Source organism: Athene noctua, chromosome 4 (genome assembly GCF_965140245.1).
Source record: "Athene noctua chromosome 4, bAthNoc1.hap1.1, whole genome shotgun sequence".
NCBI classification, from domain to species: Eukaryota; Metazoa; Chordata; class Aves; order Strigiformes; family Strigidae; genus Athene; species Athene noctua.
Window position 1 is genome coordinate 32009843 of NC_134040.1, and position 14568 is coordinate 32024410.

The following is a 14568-nucleotide window of genomic DNA, read 5'->3' on the forward strand; positions in this document are numbered from 1 at the left end:
GCGGGTGCCGCTCCCGAGGGCCTGGTGTTCGTTCAGCTGGGCTCGGGGTGTACGTGCTCGGGAGTGAACTTCTTCCCCGCGAAGTTTCCGGGTTTTGAGTGGTGGTGGTTTTCGTCCCTTTTTTTGGGGGGGAGGCGGGGGCGCGCCTCAGCCCGAGGGGGGTTTCCGTCTGCCCCCGTCCCGCCGGAGAGGCGGCGAGGTGAACGCTTCGAGCCCAAGCTTTGCGCCTCCTTCGCTGCTGCGGGCAGAGGATGCTCCGGGCGGCTGCCATTGCCCGCTCGCGCCCTTTGGGCTTTCTCGGCTTCGTGTTTGCCCCAAAACTTAAATAAAACCGTAAAAGCGTCGCGGATTCTGCCGCACCGCCTCCGAGGGCACCTCCCGCGTGTTGGTGCGGGGGGAAACGGGGTGGGCGCGGCCCTAGGGGCGCCGGGCAGAAGCTGTGAGCGCCAGCAGTCGCCCTCGCTGCCGGGAGGGGGACCTGGCCGGGCTGCCTGGTCAATGGGGGCTCGGCGGGCTCTTCGTGCGCCCCGCCAGCGGCCCGCAGCCTGCCGGGTGCTGCTTTGCACGCAGCTGATCAGGAATGCGAACTCGGTGGGCTTACGTGCAGAAGTAAAAAATTTTTAGTCTAAATTTTTTATTTCTCTAGACCTGAAACTTGGTAAAAAAGTTAATGAAGGTAAAACGAAAGAAGTGTACGAGCTGCCAGATATCCCGGGATGTGTTCTCATGCAGTCAAAAGACCAAATAACAGCGGGAAATGCAGCCAGGAAGGACCGAATGGAAGGGAAGGCTGCCATTTCCAATACAACAACTAGCTGCGTGTTTCAGTTGCTTCAGGAAGCTGGTACGTATTTTAAAGGTAGAATACGTGCCTATGTGTTACAGATACTGATACAAAACAGTTTTGTTTCTATATGTTGGCTTACTGCGCCTTGAGGCTGTGATGGGTTTTTTGAGCGTCTTTTCTATTATTTTTTTAGTTACACTTTTCTCTTTGGCACTACAGAGCTGGGTGGGCTGCTTGTTGCTTTGGAACATGGGACTACCTGAAGTAATCTAATCGCAGATACGCTGCAATAGTTTCTCCTGCTTCTTTGGACACACCCCTAATCCTCCCCTCTACTTTTGTCAGTTCCTCCCTACTCCCGCGCCCTCTTGTCTGTAATACCAGACTGGATGCATCTTGCCTTTCTGACTGCATCTGCCTGCACAGAAGTCACTGCTCACTAGTGGCACTACCAGACTATGTCTGAGCTGTGTGAAATTTATGTATGAATGTTAAAAGATAAAATTAGGATGTTTCTGATGCTAGAAGCGAGCTTTCATGGAGTACATACCTAACTTGCATCACTTGAGTAAGCTTTGCTCCACACTTCTAAAAATGGAGACAGTATCTTTGCTTTGACAAAGCATTTTGAAGTGTCTTTGAGAAATATACAAGTTGCAAAGAGGGATTTCCACTGGTGGGTTTCTAACTTGAGTCTGCAAACTATAATACAGGCACCAGTAAACTTGGTTAAGACTTCTTGTAGCTGTGTGCTCAATGCACTTTGTGAAGCATTAGCACAGGTTGCTTCAAGTATCAGCTGAGTTACTCTAAAAGTTGTATTATCTGTTAAAAGATGGAGTAATAGTTCTCAGTCAAATGGTAAAGTCCCAGCATGTTTCATGTGTGGGGAAGAGAAATAGGGTCTCTGTAGAGTTGTATCTACCTATATTTCTGTGCAAGTAGTTCTTAAAATATGGGCTGAGACAAAGAAATACCAAGTCATTCAGTCTAATCCTCATTCACTGGCTTTTTTGGGGAAGCCTATTGTGTATGCAGTCCAAAGAAGCTTCCAAGGTCTCTCGATTATATTTGTAGTTTATTAAAATTACCATTTTTTCATTTAGGAACAATTAATGAGATGTCTTGCTTAATTTATAAATGGCAGTAGTTAAGATAATAAAAATATTTAACATCCTACAGATGGGAACTTTAAATGTGAGGAAGCCATGCTGTGGACCTCTCAAAGATCCTTAAATGGCTTGTACTCAGTAACTTCAGGTGCAGTGAAAAAATAAGAGTAGACTGCAGCTGTGCTTCAAAGCAACAAAAGAACTTTCAGGGTTCTTCTCCACTTTACTTATTTGACTGGCATAAATTGCAGATAATGTGAATGCCTTATCGTAGTAGTTTGTTTTGCGCAACTCTTAACCTAATCTTTCAAAGTGATGATTTACAAAGTTCTGTTAAAGTTTCTCTCTCTTTTATAATAGAGCTCATGTCAGCCCTTCAAAAACATGCATCTGCGCTGATGAAAAAAATGTAGTGGTAAACCATGCAGGGGCTTTAATGCCTGGATTTAGAAGTGACTTAATGTGTAGTTGATTATTTAAATCATTATGCCCTTGAGGGCATTGCAACAAAATCTTAAGGGTCAATGTTAATACTGTATTTTAAGACTTTAATTATTCCTTTATGGCTCTGGAAGTGGAATGGAATAGAGCTACTTCTTGGTTTGACTTGATGAAGGTCCTTTGTCTTCCATTTCTGGCAGATGCCAGTTGGGCTTGGAAGGTGTCTTGCCCTGGGGGGAGAAAGGTGGGACTTTTCTCAAGAGTGAAATTGAAAAAAGAGCCATTTTGCACTTACAGGGCTTACCTGCATGTGTTGGCTGTCCCTGTTTAATACAGGGTTATCTTAGAACTATGCAAGAAGGTTGACTTGCTGCAGCAGGCTTGTGTGTGTATGTGCGCTTCCGAGTCTTAATGTCTTTTGCCTAACAAAATACTAAGATCTAGTACCCTAAATAAATGTTAGTTTGTAATGAAAGAGAGGACTGAGTCATTATCTTCTCCTCCCCATCCTCCTGTATTAAACAGTAGTAAGGGCCTCCAATTACTGTTCTATGTATAATGGATCTTCCATGAGAGAGTATTGTTGGGTACTTGGTTGCTGCTAAGTTTTGTTTAAAAACAAACCTTTGTGAGGGATTGATAATTTTGTACACAGAGCTTTTTTTAAAAAAAAAATAAATTTGGAAGAATAAGGTTTCTGACTAGAGCATAAGGATCTGAGCTACAAGTGAGCGTTGTGTGATAAGATTGGCAAAACTAATGACTTGCAGAAGATAACTGCATTGATTGCCTTTTGCAAGGCCGGAGCAGGTTTAAAATACCCCAAAGAGATTCAGTGTGTCCCTTAAGTCCAGAGAAGAACAAGATTCAGTTGTACTTAATAGGTATTTGTGACTCTTGTTTCAACTGTGGAGTATGCCTAGTAGTTGAACTGAGCTGCCATCTTTATATGTAGGAATCAAAACGGCTTTTGTCAGAAAACAGAGTGACACGGCATTCATAGCAGCTCACTGTGAAATGATCCCAATTGAATGGGTGTGCAGAAGAATTGCTACTGGCTCCTTCCTGAAAAGAAACCCTGGTGTCAAAGAAGGGTATAAGTTTTACCCACCCAAAATTGAGATGTTCTACAAGGTAAGTTTCCTTTCCTGTGATGTTAATCAAACAGAGCTAGAAGTCTGTATTATTTCCTTTAAAATTCTGACAAATAAAACAAGTAGCATTAGTGGCTGACCAATCCTCTTAGTATTGGTAGTTTTGCCATCCTACTATTTTCTTGCATTGTTGTCCAACAGCTGTTTTGTCTGAAGTGCATGCAATGTAATCCTGGCTTACAGAGCCATCAAAAAATAACAAGCCCAACTGGATGTAAAATAAAAAAATGTTTTATTTATAAGGTATAGACTGATGCATTGATATATTTGAAGAAATTAAAATAAACAGTTCTTGGAAGGTGAGACTAAGTAGCTAGGTAGTTACTTAGGATTCTGAACTTCTTTGGGAATGCATGCTGTATTGTGAACCTAAAGTGTTGCTTGTAGTGTACCCTGGCACTCTTGGGGCACTGTCCAAACTTGAATTGTTTTTAGAGATGTTCAGGTGTCACAACAAATGTTTTCAATTTTGCTGTCACTTTTTCTAGTGCTAATCATAAAATACTAGTTTGATGCTTTTATTTGTTTTTTGAAAAAAAACCAAATTCTAGTATTACCTTTTAATCGTTATTTGTCCTTGTATAGCAAGCTTAAATTACATGATATGTATGTGTTGATTTTTCTCAACAGGATGATGCTAACAATGATCCACAGTGGTCTGAGGAGCAGCTAATTGAAGCAAAATTCTGTTTTGCTGGACTTACTATTGGCCAGACTGAAGTGGATATTATGGCTCGTTCTACTCAAGCTATTTTTGAGATATTGGAAAAATCATGGCAGCCCCAAAACTGCACTCTGGTAGACCTGAAGGTATAAGAATCTGATTTCTCACAATCCTTGTTCTGACAGGAAATATATCACTGTATAGTTCCTAAAACAGGATTCTAACTGTTTTTTTTAGATTGAATTTGGTGTAAATATTCTGACAAAAGAAATTGTTCTTGCTGATGTTATTGATAATGATTCATGGAGACTGTGGCCATCAGGAGACAGAAGCCAGCAGAAGGACAAACAGGTAGTGTTTTAATCTTTACCTTCTAAGTCAGTTGGGAAGGAGAATGGGAAAAAAGTAAACCCTGCAGTTAAACATCTGCTTTCAGAGTGGGTTTTTCTAGATAGTCTTATCTTGGTATAGAGTAGCTCGTAGGGTACCTAATGTCCAATCCTGTTGTCATTGAATAGCTGATTATCTGGTTTATGGTAGGAAAAAAATCCTCTGCCGGTGTATCTTCAATAGGAATGCCCAACGGTGCTATCGACTTGAGCTCTTTTAATGAAACATGGAGCTTTGGGGATAATAATTTCTGACTCGTTGTGCAGATAATATAATAGTTGGACAAAAAGTTGATAGGAAGAATAAAAGCTCTGATTCCCATGCCTGCCTCCAAGTTTGTTTATTTAGTGTGGTATCCTTTACTAGTAGGGATCTGGTGATACATACGTAAGAGGGATGTGCAGGGAGGATGCTTTCCTTCATTACTGATTTTGGTTAAGCTTTAATTCAATATTCAGTTGTCTCTAAGTGTTATTAACAGAGTGTGTCCACATGGCTTCAAACAGAAGCTTGAAATAACTTGTCCCATATTTAAACTTGTAGCGATTACACTTGTAAAATATCTCTGAATTACCAGATAAGTAGTAATGAAAGAACTTGCTTGGGAGTGCTGCTGCCATGGAGCTTCTGTGACAGCTGTTGAGACTGTTAACAGATCCTGTGAGAGAAAGTGACTGGAAGCCACAGGGGAAGATTAAAAGTGTGTGTGGAGGAGGAGGGGTATTACTTGTAAATTAGGAAGCAGAACTGCTCTATTGTTTACTTTACCTGAATTATGTGGTAGCATGCTTGAGCAAAAGCACTGTCGGAGCAATTCACTCATCTCCCTAAAATAAGATACATGGTAACATCATGCAGAACCTATAGGTGGCGACTGCAGTGGTACTGCAGGCAATCATGTCATTACAAATCCAGTTTTTAAAGTTGTATGTTTCTCCTTGAATCGACCCTTTGAAAAGCTTCCAAAACCTTGATACCCTTGTGGTTAAGCCTTTCATGTTGCAAATGGCCATGAATTGTAGTGCAGAAGGTTGTTCACAGCTACTGAGCTGATTCTTCATTAAATAGCTCTTGTTTGCTTCCATATCCAGTCTCTGTTGTATTGGTACCAATTTCTCTTCTCCTTCCTGTAGAATTGCTACAAACTACATAAGAATACCTCAGCTGAGATATTTATCAATTCTGGTAGCAAAAGGAGTGCTTTGTGTACCTGAAATGCACATTAACTTCAGTTTTGGGGTTTTTTTTCCTCTTTTCAGTCCTACCGTGACCTCAAAGAAGTGACTCCTGAAGCACTGCAAATGGTTAAGAGAAACTTTGAATGGGTTGCAGAAAGAGTGGAGGTATCTGTTTATGAACAATGTATCTAGACTTCAGTAACTGCATGTCTTCAGTCCAGTTGACTTTTCTCTTGCCCCCCTTCATTCTTTTACCTAGTTGCTTCTGAAAACAAAGAGCCAAGGCAGAGTGGTGGTGTTAATGGGATCTCCTTCTGACCTCAGTCACTGTGAAAAAATAAAAAAGGCATGTGCAACCTTTGGAATTCCTTGTGCGTTAAGAGTGACCTCTGCTCACAAAGGGCCAGATGAAACCCTGAGGATCAAATCAGAATATGAAGGTAAATGCCAAAGAACTACTCTTCTGGATTGAAACAGTATCATGTTCAAGAATTACTTGGCAACTTAAGGATTTATGTGGGGGATTTTGTTAAATAGAACAGTAAGCTGTTACAATGCTTTTCTACACTTGGTAATTACATAATGACAGGTTATAGACTGCACTAAGCAATTGGAGTACTGTATTGTCCTACTGCCTAGACACAACTTGCATTACTCAAAGTGTAACCTCAGCTTTTATCACAGTACCAGAACTACTTTGCCCAAGTGTTGATCATGTTAATACACTTAATGTAGCATCTTGCTGGTGATAGTTGCCCTTCTGAAATGAGTGATAGTTTCTCTAGCTGACTCTGAATGTTCTTATGTGTTATTTGCAGGGCAGGTGTTACATCATGTTTTCCTGCCTGTTTCATGAAAACAATCTTGTTGTTTTAGATGCCATGAGAAAAAGATACTTGGTTTCTTATCTTTACCAAGAAAAATTCACGTGTCTTCAAAAATGTTTATAGCCTAGCAGAGGAGAGATAAGGACTATTTATTTTTGTGGGAGTCCACTTTCTATTCTGTGAAACTACAGATGTGGTAACCATAGTTGAGAAACACTTAATTTTGAGATGAACTGTGCAAGATTTAAGGAGGAGAACACGTAAAGATACCAGAGGTTTAATGGTTATGTTCTCTACAAAGCCAAGCAGTACCTATTCCTCTGATACTGAGATCTCCCCTCAAAGGCAGAGTAAGACATGCTAACTTCAGTTGTGGTAAACAGTAGCTGGGATTTAAGGCTGTAAGATTTAGAAGATATTTCTGTAAAAGGGGAAGTTAGACATGAAATTCTAGTGCTGTGTAATGGAATTGACAAAACAACTGCAAATGGATTTGTGGGCTCTTAAAGTTCCCACAAAAAAAAGTGGTAGAGAACAAGATGGATTGCTTCATTCTGAATGTCTTCCTTCCCTTCAGGAGATGGAATCCCAACAGTGTTTGTTGCGGTAGCTGGCAGAAGCAATGGTTTGGGGCCAGTAATGTCTGGTAACACTGCTTACCCAGTTGTCAACTGTCCTCCACTCTCAGCTGACTGGGGTACTCAGGATGTGTGGTCCTCTCTCAGACTACCCAGCGGTAAGATGATCTTCAACTGACACTCTTGTTCTGACCTAGCTCTATTTTGGCTGTTGCTCTAGTGTACGTGCATATGCTAACACATACATGGCAAAACACTGGAAAAGTAGCTGAATCACTACTGAATAAAGTATTTAGAAATGTCTTCCATAGATTCTTTGACTTTTTGATGGCAAAAAGCCCATTAGACAGAGCAAGTATTACATGGGAATAATCTTTAGAAAAATATAAACCTTGGCTGATCCTTGCTAAACATTCCAGTTTAAAAATGGAATTAGTATTAATGGAGATGTAAGTAACTGAATCTTGTTCAGTTAGAGCTGCAGTTTCTTTATGATCAAAGATCAAAAAATACCTTTCTCCACAATCAGTGTAGGCAAAACCTACATGGCTACCTGTATGACTTTTTTTTAAACTGTTTTAGTGACTTGAATGGATGCTTGGCGACTAGGAGGCCCAGAAGCCTGTTACCTCTGTATAAGGAGAGTGATTTGGTATGCTGGCTTTTGGTTTAAAATGCCATGAAGCTGTCATAGTAAAAGTAGTGGAACACATGATACTTCAGTAGCTTTAAAACTAGAGCATGTAGTTCCTGGAGGCTGAAACAAACTTTGTCTTAGATTGCTCTTTGGAGGCAGAGTTTTGTTTGACTCTAAAATTATGCTTTAGTAAATAGCTCTCTTCTCTGCAGGTCTTGGCTGTCCTACTACTCTGTCCCCTGAAGGAGCTGCCCAGTTTGCTGCCCAGATATTTGGATTAAACAACCATTTGGTGTGGGCCAAACTGCGATCAAACATGTTAAACACCTGGATCTCCTTGAAGCAGGCTGACAAAAAACTTAGAGAGTGCACTTTGTAAGTTACAGTAACATGTAACTTTTTGTTACGTGAAGATAATGGCGTGCATATTCATTCATATTAGGATTTACATTTGGATGAGCTCAAAAGTCCTGCATCCTTTCTTACAGAAGAAAGCATCGTTAGAGCAGCAGATGAAGTCTGCTGTGTCCTCATCCTTCCCTTGTGTATTTTTTTTAATATAACAACTTAGTAAAAGATGGGGAAGTAGTATTTTAGGTATCTCTTTCTGTTGCTCCAAAATGGTGCTGTTCTGCTTTTTAGTGTATACTGTTAACTACAGACTATGTCAAGAGAATTATTTGGTGCGATCTAAATAGAATTCAACTAGTCTTCTGTATTTCTGTAACAGTAATATTCTTTCATAGTAATAATATACATCTTGAACCTTATTAACTCAGCTGGACTGCTAACTAAAGCCAGTGCTGATGCTGTTCTGCTTGCAATGATGGTATGCTTTCTCTAGCAATAAATGGCAACATATGCTGTATTAATAAGAAAAGGGGCTAGAAAAATGTTTTAAGAGCCTGAAATAAATACCTGCCTTATTTAAAAAATGTATATATACATACATATGTTCTTGTTTCAATATGTGTGTGTATACATACCCCGTTGATATCTTCTGGAATTATGCGATGAAGTTGACACCAATTCTCTTGTTCATAACAAACTATAAATATAAATGGTGAACTGTAACTGGGCTTGTTGCCTGTTTGCTCTAACTCTTGCCTAGTCCAGTCTTTGCTCTCTTAAATACTAGGCAGATTTCTACCTTCAATAATTCTAAAGGCCCTGTGTGATGATGTCAAACTGTCTTCATACACTTCAGTAATTATAGCTATTACACTTCTATATTTCCTCACCCTTTTTCTTCGGAAATCTTACTGAACTGAAGAGTGGAATAAATGGTAAGGCAAAAAATTACTGGGGGAAAATCTAAGCATGATTGTTTTGTCTTTGCACACACCAGTCTTCTGAGTAGGTACAATTCTAAAAAATATGCAATTATTAAATGTATGTAACATTTATGCTTTTACAATTCTAAATAAACTATTGAATTCAAAGCTGCTTCATGGAGACTTATTGAGTAAGTACACCCAAACTAGTCATCAGCTGGGGTATGTAATGTCAGGACCTTAAGTTAGGTAACAATTTTGTAAATAGCTTATACAGTAAAACCTGCATGGAATGCTATTAGGTGACAGTCTTCTAAAAAATACTGAAGTGTCTCACTGTTACAGCAAGCTGTGTTTTATTGTTCCTAATGTATTGCTGTGTGATTGTGTAGTAGGCTAGGCTTACCTCTTTGAGTAACTTGATTGAATGCTGCTGTTTGTCTTCACATTCATTGGAAGAGATCACATCTTACATGCTGTTGTATAGAAGAGCTCTAAAAATTGCTCTCTTCCGGAGTTGTTGTAGGAGTCTTTAAATCAGCCAAACCTTACTCTAAACCAAAATAACTAGAACTCTTTAAGTCTTGAGGGTGGGTTGCTTTTTGTAATTTCTAAATGAAATAGCAGTAAGTGTGAGGGTTAATGATGACAGAGGTTGAAATTCCCTGGTGGCATACAGCCTCTATAGAAGCACTGAATATCCTCAAGGCTCCTTTTTAGCATGCTGCTTACCAAGGTTGTACTCACCTGCATACTCATGCTATGACATCTGAAAGTGTTGTGTCAGCCAGCTCTCCCAACATGATAGTGGCAGTAACTTCAATTAGCAGAAAAATCAATGAGTGAAAAGATAAGTGCATGCTCTGCTTGGGTGAGTGAATTGGATCATCTTCTCTTGTAATTGGACAAGAACCAGAGCCACCAACTGCAGAGTGATCACTTCTTTCTCCTGGTGGCAGCAGGCTGCTAGCTCAGCTGATTAACAATACATAACTAGAGGGTGAAGTTACACAAGATGTGAAGTGTCATTTCCTATTCCCCTCCCTCCCCAACTACACTGAGTGTTAGCTCTGATGACTAATCAACCTGACAAGATTATTAGTCACCTGCCTACCCTAGCACCATGGCAGGACAGACAACCCCAGACAACCATTTGTGTCTCTTTCCATCTGCAGTGCTGTGTTGTAGTGCTGCCTCTACAATCTTTCCCTGTGCAATAAAAACTAAGTGACAATGGTTTGAGTGTTAGACCTAGAATATTCTGTACTGTCTCTAGTTACTTTTCTCAAATTACTTGTACCCTGATTATACTACCTTCATTTGTAAAATTGTGCCAGTTTACATCGGGCGTGAGTATGCTGAGTGTTTCAGTTGCCATAGGGATGGTCATTCTTCAGCTTTTGGATGGGCTGGGTTGTTTGGTGGGGTTTTTTCGTGCAGCCACTACTGAACTCTCAGACACAAACCCTTGCCTGAGCAGTTGCCTTGCAAAGAAGTATGAAGACAGAGCAGCAAGCATTAACAGTGTGTTGCTGTGATTAGCAGATAAAACCTGCAAAGTCTATCATGTCTGCAAGTACTTTATAAAGAGTTGTCCTAAAGGCTGAAGTGCTGCATAGCAGTTGTTTAGCTAGAAGTTTTTCACAGAGCTTTTGTTATTAAGTGAAAATACTTTCCTTGGGCAGCATTCCAAGTATTACATTGATGCAATAACCTGAGAATTTCTTCAGACAGAAATTGCTCTTGTAGGATTTGCTTTCTTTTGTCCAATTTTAAACAACTTTCAAAAAAAAAATCTTAAAGTGCTTTTATCATCACAAAAACTTACATAGTGGGGTTACTGAAATTTATTTGCATTTTTTAATTGATTTTTTTTACAGATATTCCAATTTTTAAGCACCTGCTGTGGAACCTAGGACCTTGGATTATATCATGTCCTAATTAGCAGAGTTACCTGCTTAACAGTATATGTTCTTTAAAGACATCAGCAAGGAGCTATCTAGACTTGGCAGAGGGAAGTGCAGAGGGCAGGGCCTGTTTTACATCCTACACTACTTCAGGTACAGGTGAATTGCACCTGGTATCCAGCCTTTATAACATCATTTCATTAAAAAAAAAAAAAGCCAACCACAAAACCCCAAACACCTATTCTGTAAAAATAAGGGGAAAACCAGTCATGGCTCCTACTGATTTGTCCTCCATCCACAGTTCCAAGGTTAAAGCACCTATCCAGGACAAAGGTATGGTTTTGATATCCTCTGCCTGTGGAGGCTTGCAAAAAATGAATTGAAAGCCTAGGAGAGGATGTGCTCTAGACTTCTTGGGGGGTGGCATTAAGGCATTCCCTGGTTTTGAAGTCTTTCTTTTTGAAAGCTATTAAAGTAAGTCATACCCAAAGAAAAATCATGACTGTTCCCTCACTAAAGCAAGTATTTGAACCTCTTCTCACAGCCTCAGTGAGTTTTTAGCAATGCAAGTTAATTATGAAATAGTGTCAGAAATCTTGAGCCATGTTTTAAAATAAAATCAGAGGTGCCTGTTGCACTGTATCTGCATCACATTGCAGTAGGAATATCATACACCTTTTTAGAGCACACTTCCCTCTTCAAAATTTCCAAAAGTTTACACATGAGAATGCTCAATTTCTGGGCTCACACAAAAATAAGGTATAAAGTTTGTTCGAACAATTAAGACTTGTTCTAAGGTATGTAAAAGAGGAAAACTTTGAAGTTTCATAATGGGTTGATTTAAAAGCCAAACCACAAACACTGAAGTTCCTGCAGAGCTTAAGTACCTCTAGAGTCGAGTTGCAGTCCCAGTTCCCAAATCCTTATTCCATTTCAGATCTAAGTGTGTGCATTCAAAACTACTCAGGAGTTGCTGTGCAATGGCTATTTGAGCAAGAGGGACTTAAAGACACTTGAGCATCTGCTGTTGTGCTTTTGCAGAAGAATCTTAGATCTTGACAGGGCAGAGCAGCCTCTTACTCATTGAAGCTTCATCAGGATACACAAAGTCAGTGTTCTAGCCAGGATCTCAAAGCATACCTGTTCACTCAAAACATAATATGCTCTCCACAGGTTGGAAGAGTCACCCAGGTTATAAGCAATTTAATCCTCTCTCTTCTGGGAGAAAGGGACAAAATTTAACTTATCCCTTACTTCTCAGAAGAGTGTTTTAACCACCACAGGCATGTGGAGATCTGTAGGAAGGGAAGAGCTTAACTTCCTCATCTCCTTAAATAACTGCAACAGGGGTTGGACCACAGCAACATTGCAGCTTCCTCTAGAGCTTTGGGTTTCTGCCTCGGGAATCTTGCAGCAGGCCTTAGAGAAATCCTGTTATCTTTCCTCAGCATGGAAAGATGATGGCTATGAAATATCAGTTCAACTGGACTGGGAGCTTTCTGAAGGGCTGACTTGCTGAAGAGTATGCCCTGAGTGTAAAGAAGGGCTTAGACTTGGAGGAGACAGATTTGTTGTTCCCTGTGGAAGGTAAAATTCAAAACTTCTTGAAGAAGGAATTAAGATGTATTTGCATGGAACTTGGTCAAAGAAATAACTATAACAGCTTTTCTCTCTCTCCCCTCTCCTGATGACAGATGTCATCACCAGTAGGAGGATATCTTGATAGAAAAAATAGTACAGCAACAAGTTGCCAAAAGCTCAACAGATGCTTGAGAATATCAAGCACCAAGTTCAAGTCTTTTCAAGGACAGAGCTTTTCACAGAAAAACAAGTTACTTTTCACAGGAACTCAGAGCTTCCAAGATATGTGGATTTCATCCAGCAGGGGCAGTAGGCTTCTGATAAACAGATAAGATAAATGGGCAGAGGAAAGAGGATGGGCTATGACAGCCCCAACAAGTAGCCCTCAGTCAGGAATAAGTTAAAGAAAGAAAACCCCAAAACAACCACCACCACCACCTTACAGCAGCATCAGGGAGAAGCTAGCCCACTTTACCAAGCACCTTGTATAACTCTTCATACTGATAAAATAAAACCATTCCTAGCTGACAGACCAGAAAGCTCTTGAACACAAGGAACCAACCTCATGCAAATAGATTATATAATTAAGTAGTTTAAGATGCCAAGCTCGAGAATTTCTATTTGGATTGGAAAGTGACTTTGTCTTAATATAGCACAGCTCCTTGTCCCCAGTTTCCCATTACATCATTTCCCTTTTCTAACACACTTAAACATCTAGTAAATGGCCAGCTTCCTAGCTAGTTCATGTTCAGTCTGCTTTAAAGTTATTTCCAATATAGGACATTCTTCCATCTTACTTGCCAAACAAAACAAACCCCCTCAACTAGAAGTATAAAGACTTCTTTACCACCTTCTAACATTCAGAACTTACGTCCTAGAGAGCCTGCCACACCCTCATAAGTATTCCTGACATCATTTGTACTGTCACTCGTGCAATAATGGTTTTAAATCCATGGTGAAATTCTGTTATTGGCCTTTGCTTGTAAACACAGAGCCATGAGCATCCAGGAAAGTGTAACTTCACCACAATCAAGGCTCGAAAGTCAGCGGACTCTCATTTAGCTTTGTTTTGATAAAGGCTTTAGAATAACTTACATCCTAGCTTTAAACATTTCACAGCCTTTTTTCTTTTTTTAATTGTAGAAAAGCATGTAAATGAGAGGGTGATGGACAGATTTCAGTGTGATACCAAGTGGCATGGATACTATAATCCTTAAACAGCGCTCTCATGCCTACTCACTAACTGAAACAACCAACCTTCTTCCCATTAGAAATCCAGTTGTAGATAGCCAGGTTTCTACAGTTAAAGACAGTACTGAAAGAGCAATATCTCAGACTTGGTTAGGTGCAGGCCAGACAGTTGTGGTTTGTCTACTGCTCCTGAAGACCTGCTCAAAGCCAAAGTTTCAACTATTCTCACTGGGAATGGTCCCTGCACCAGCTGACAATGTCAAGTGAGCAATGCCCTGCACTGTAAGTCTTCCTTGTGCTGTTCAGAAGACTCAGTTGTGCAGATCAACTCTACCCTGTCTCACTTGTAATCAATCCAAATGAGGCTATAGTAAAATTTCAGTATTTAGCAGATATCTACCCACACACACACACACACTGGGATTGAGCTCAAAGGAATTGATTAAATGATTATAAAACCAAAAGGATGAGCACACTGTCCTTTCAAATCTTGTAAAGCCTCTAGCGATGTTTGAATGTGGCCTAATCTTTCAGGGGGTTCGGAACAAACATTTCTTCCTACTAATGTTCTAGCACCACTTCCAAGCTTCACAGAACTCCCACCAACATATCTTACAGCCATCTTTGCATACTGTCCTAAAGAAACTTAGGATCAGTTAAAGGCTCACAGAGAAACAATTTCCTAGGAAAAATGTGAGGGATAATGTTTGTGTAATTGCCAATTTCCAAAAGAAAAATCAAGTTAGATGGAGAAACACAAACTTGTCATTTCACACCAGGAAAACTGAAGTTTCTAAACCTGAAAATCAGTGGTTCATTCGGGGAAATTTACCCTAGGGAAAAGTCC

At 40.1% G+C, this 14568-nt stretch overlaps 1 protein-coding gene across 1 annotated transcript in view; it reads left to right on the forward strand.

The window, feature by feature from the left end:
- The window catches only part of PAICS (phosphoribosylaminoimidazole carboxylase and phosphoribosylaminoimidazolesuccinocarboxamide synthase), a 41435-nt gene extending 32231 nt beyond the window's left edge, over positions 1-9204 (forward strand). The window contains exons 12-19 of the mRNA XM_074904861.1: positions 647-844; positions 3296-3474; positions 4125-4304; positions 4396-4509; positions 5808-5891; positions 5986-6166; positions 7131-7289; positions 7981-9204. Coding sequence (XP_074760962.1) covers positions 647-844; positions 3296-3474; positions 4125-4304; positions 4396-4509; positions 5808-5891; positions 5986-6166; positions 7131-7289; positions 7981-8147 — 1262 coding nt within the window. The 3' untranslated portion in view covers positions 8148-9204. The remainder of the gene's footprint in view (positions 1-646; positions 845-3295; positions 3475-4124; positions 4305-4395; positions 4510-5807; positions 5892-5985; positions 6167-7130; positions 7290-7980) is intronic.
- Positions 9205-14568: the final 5364 nt, after the last annotated feature.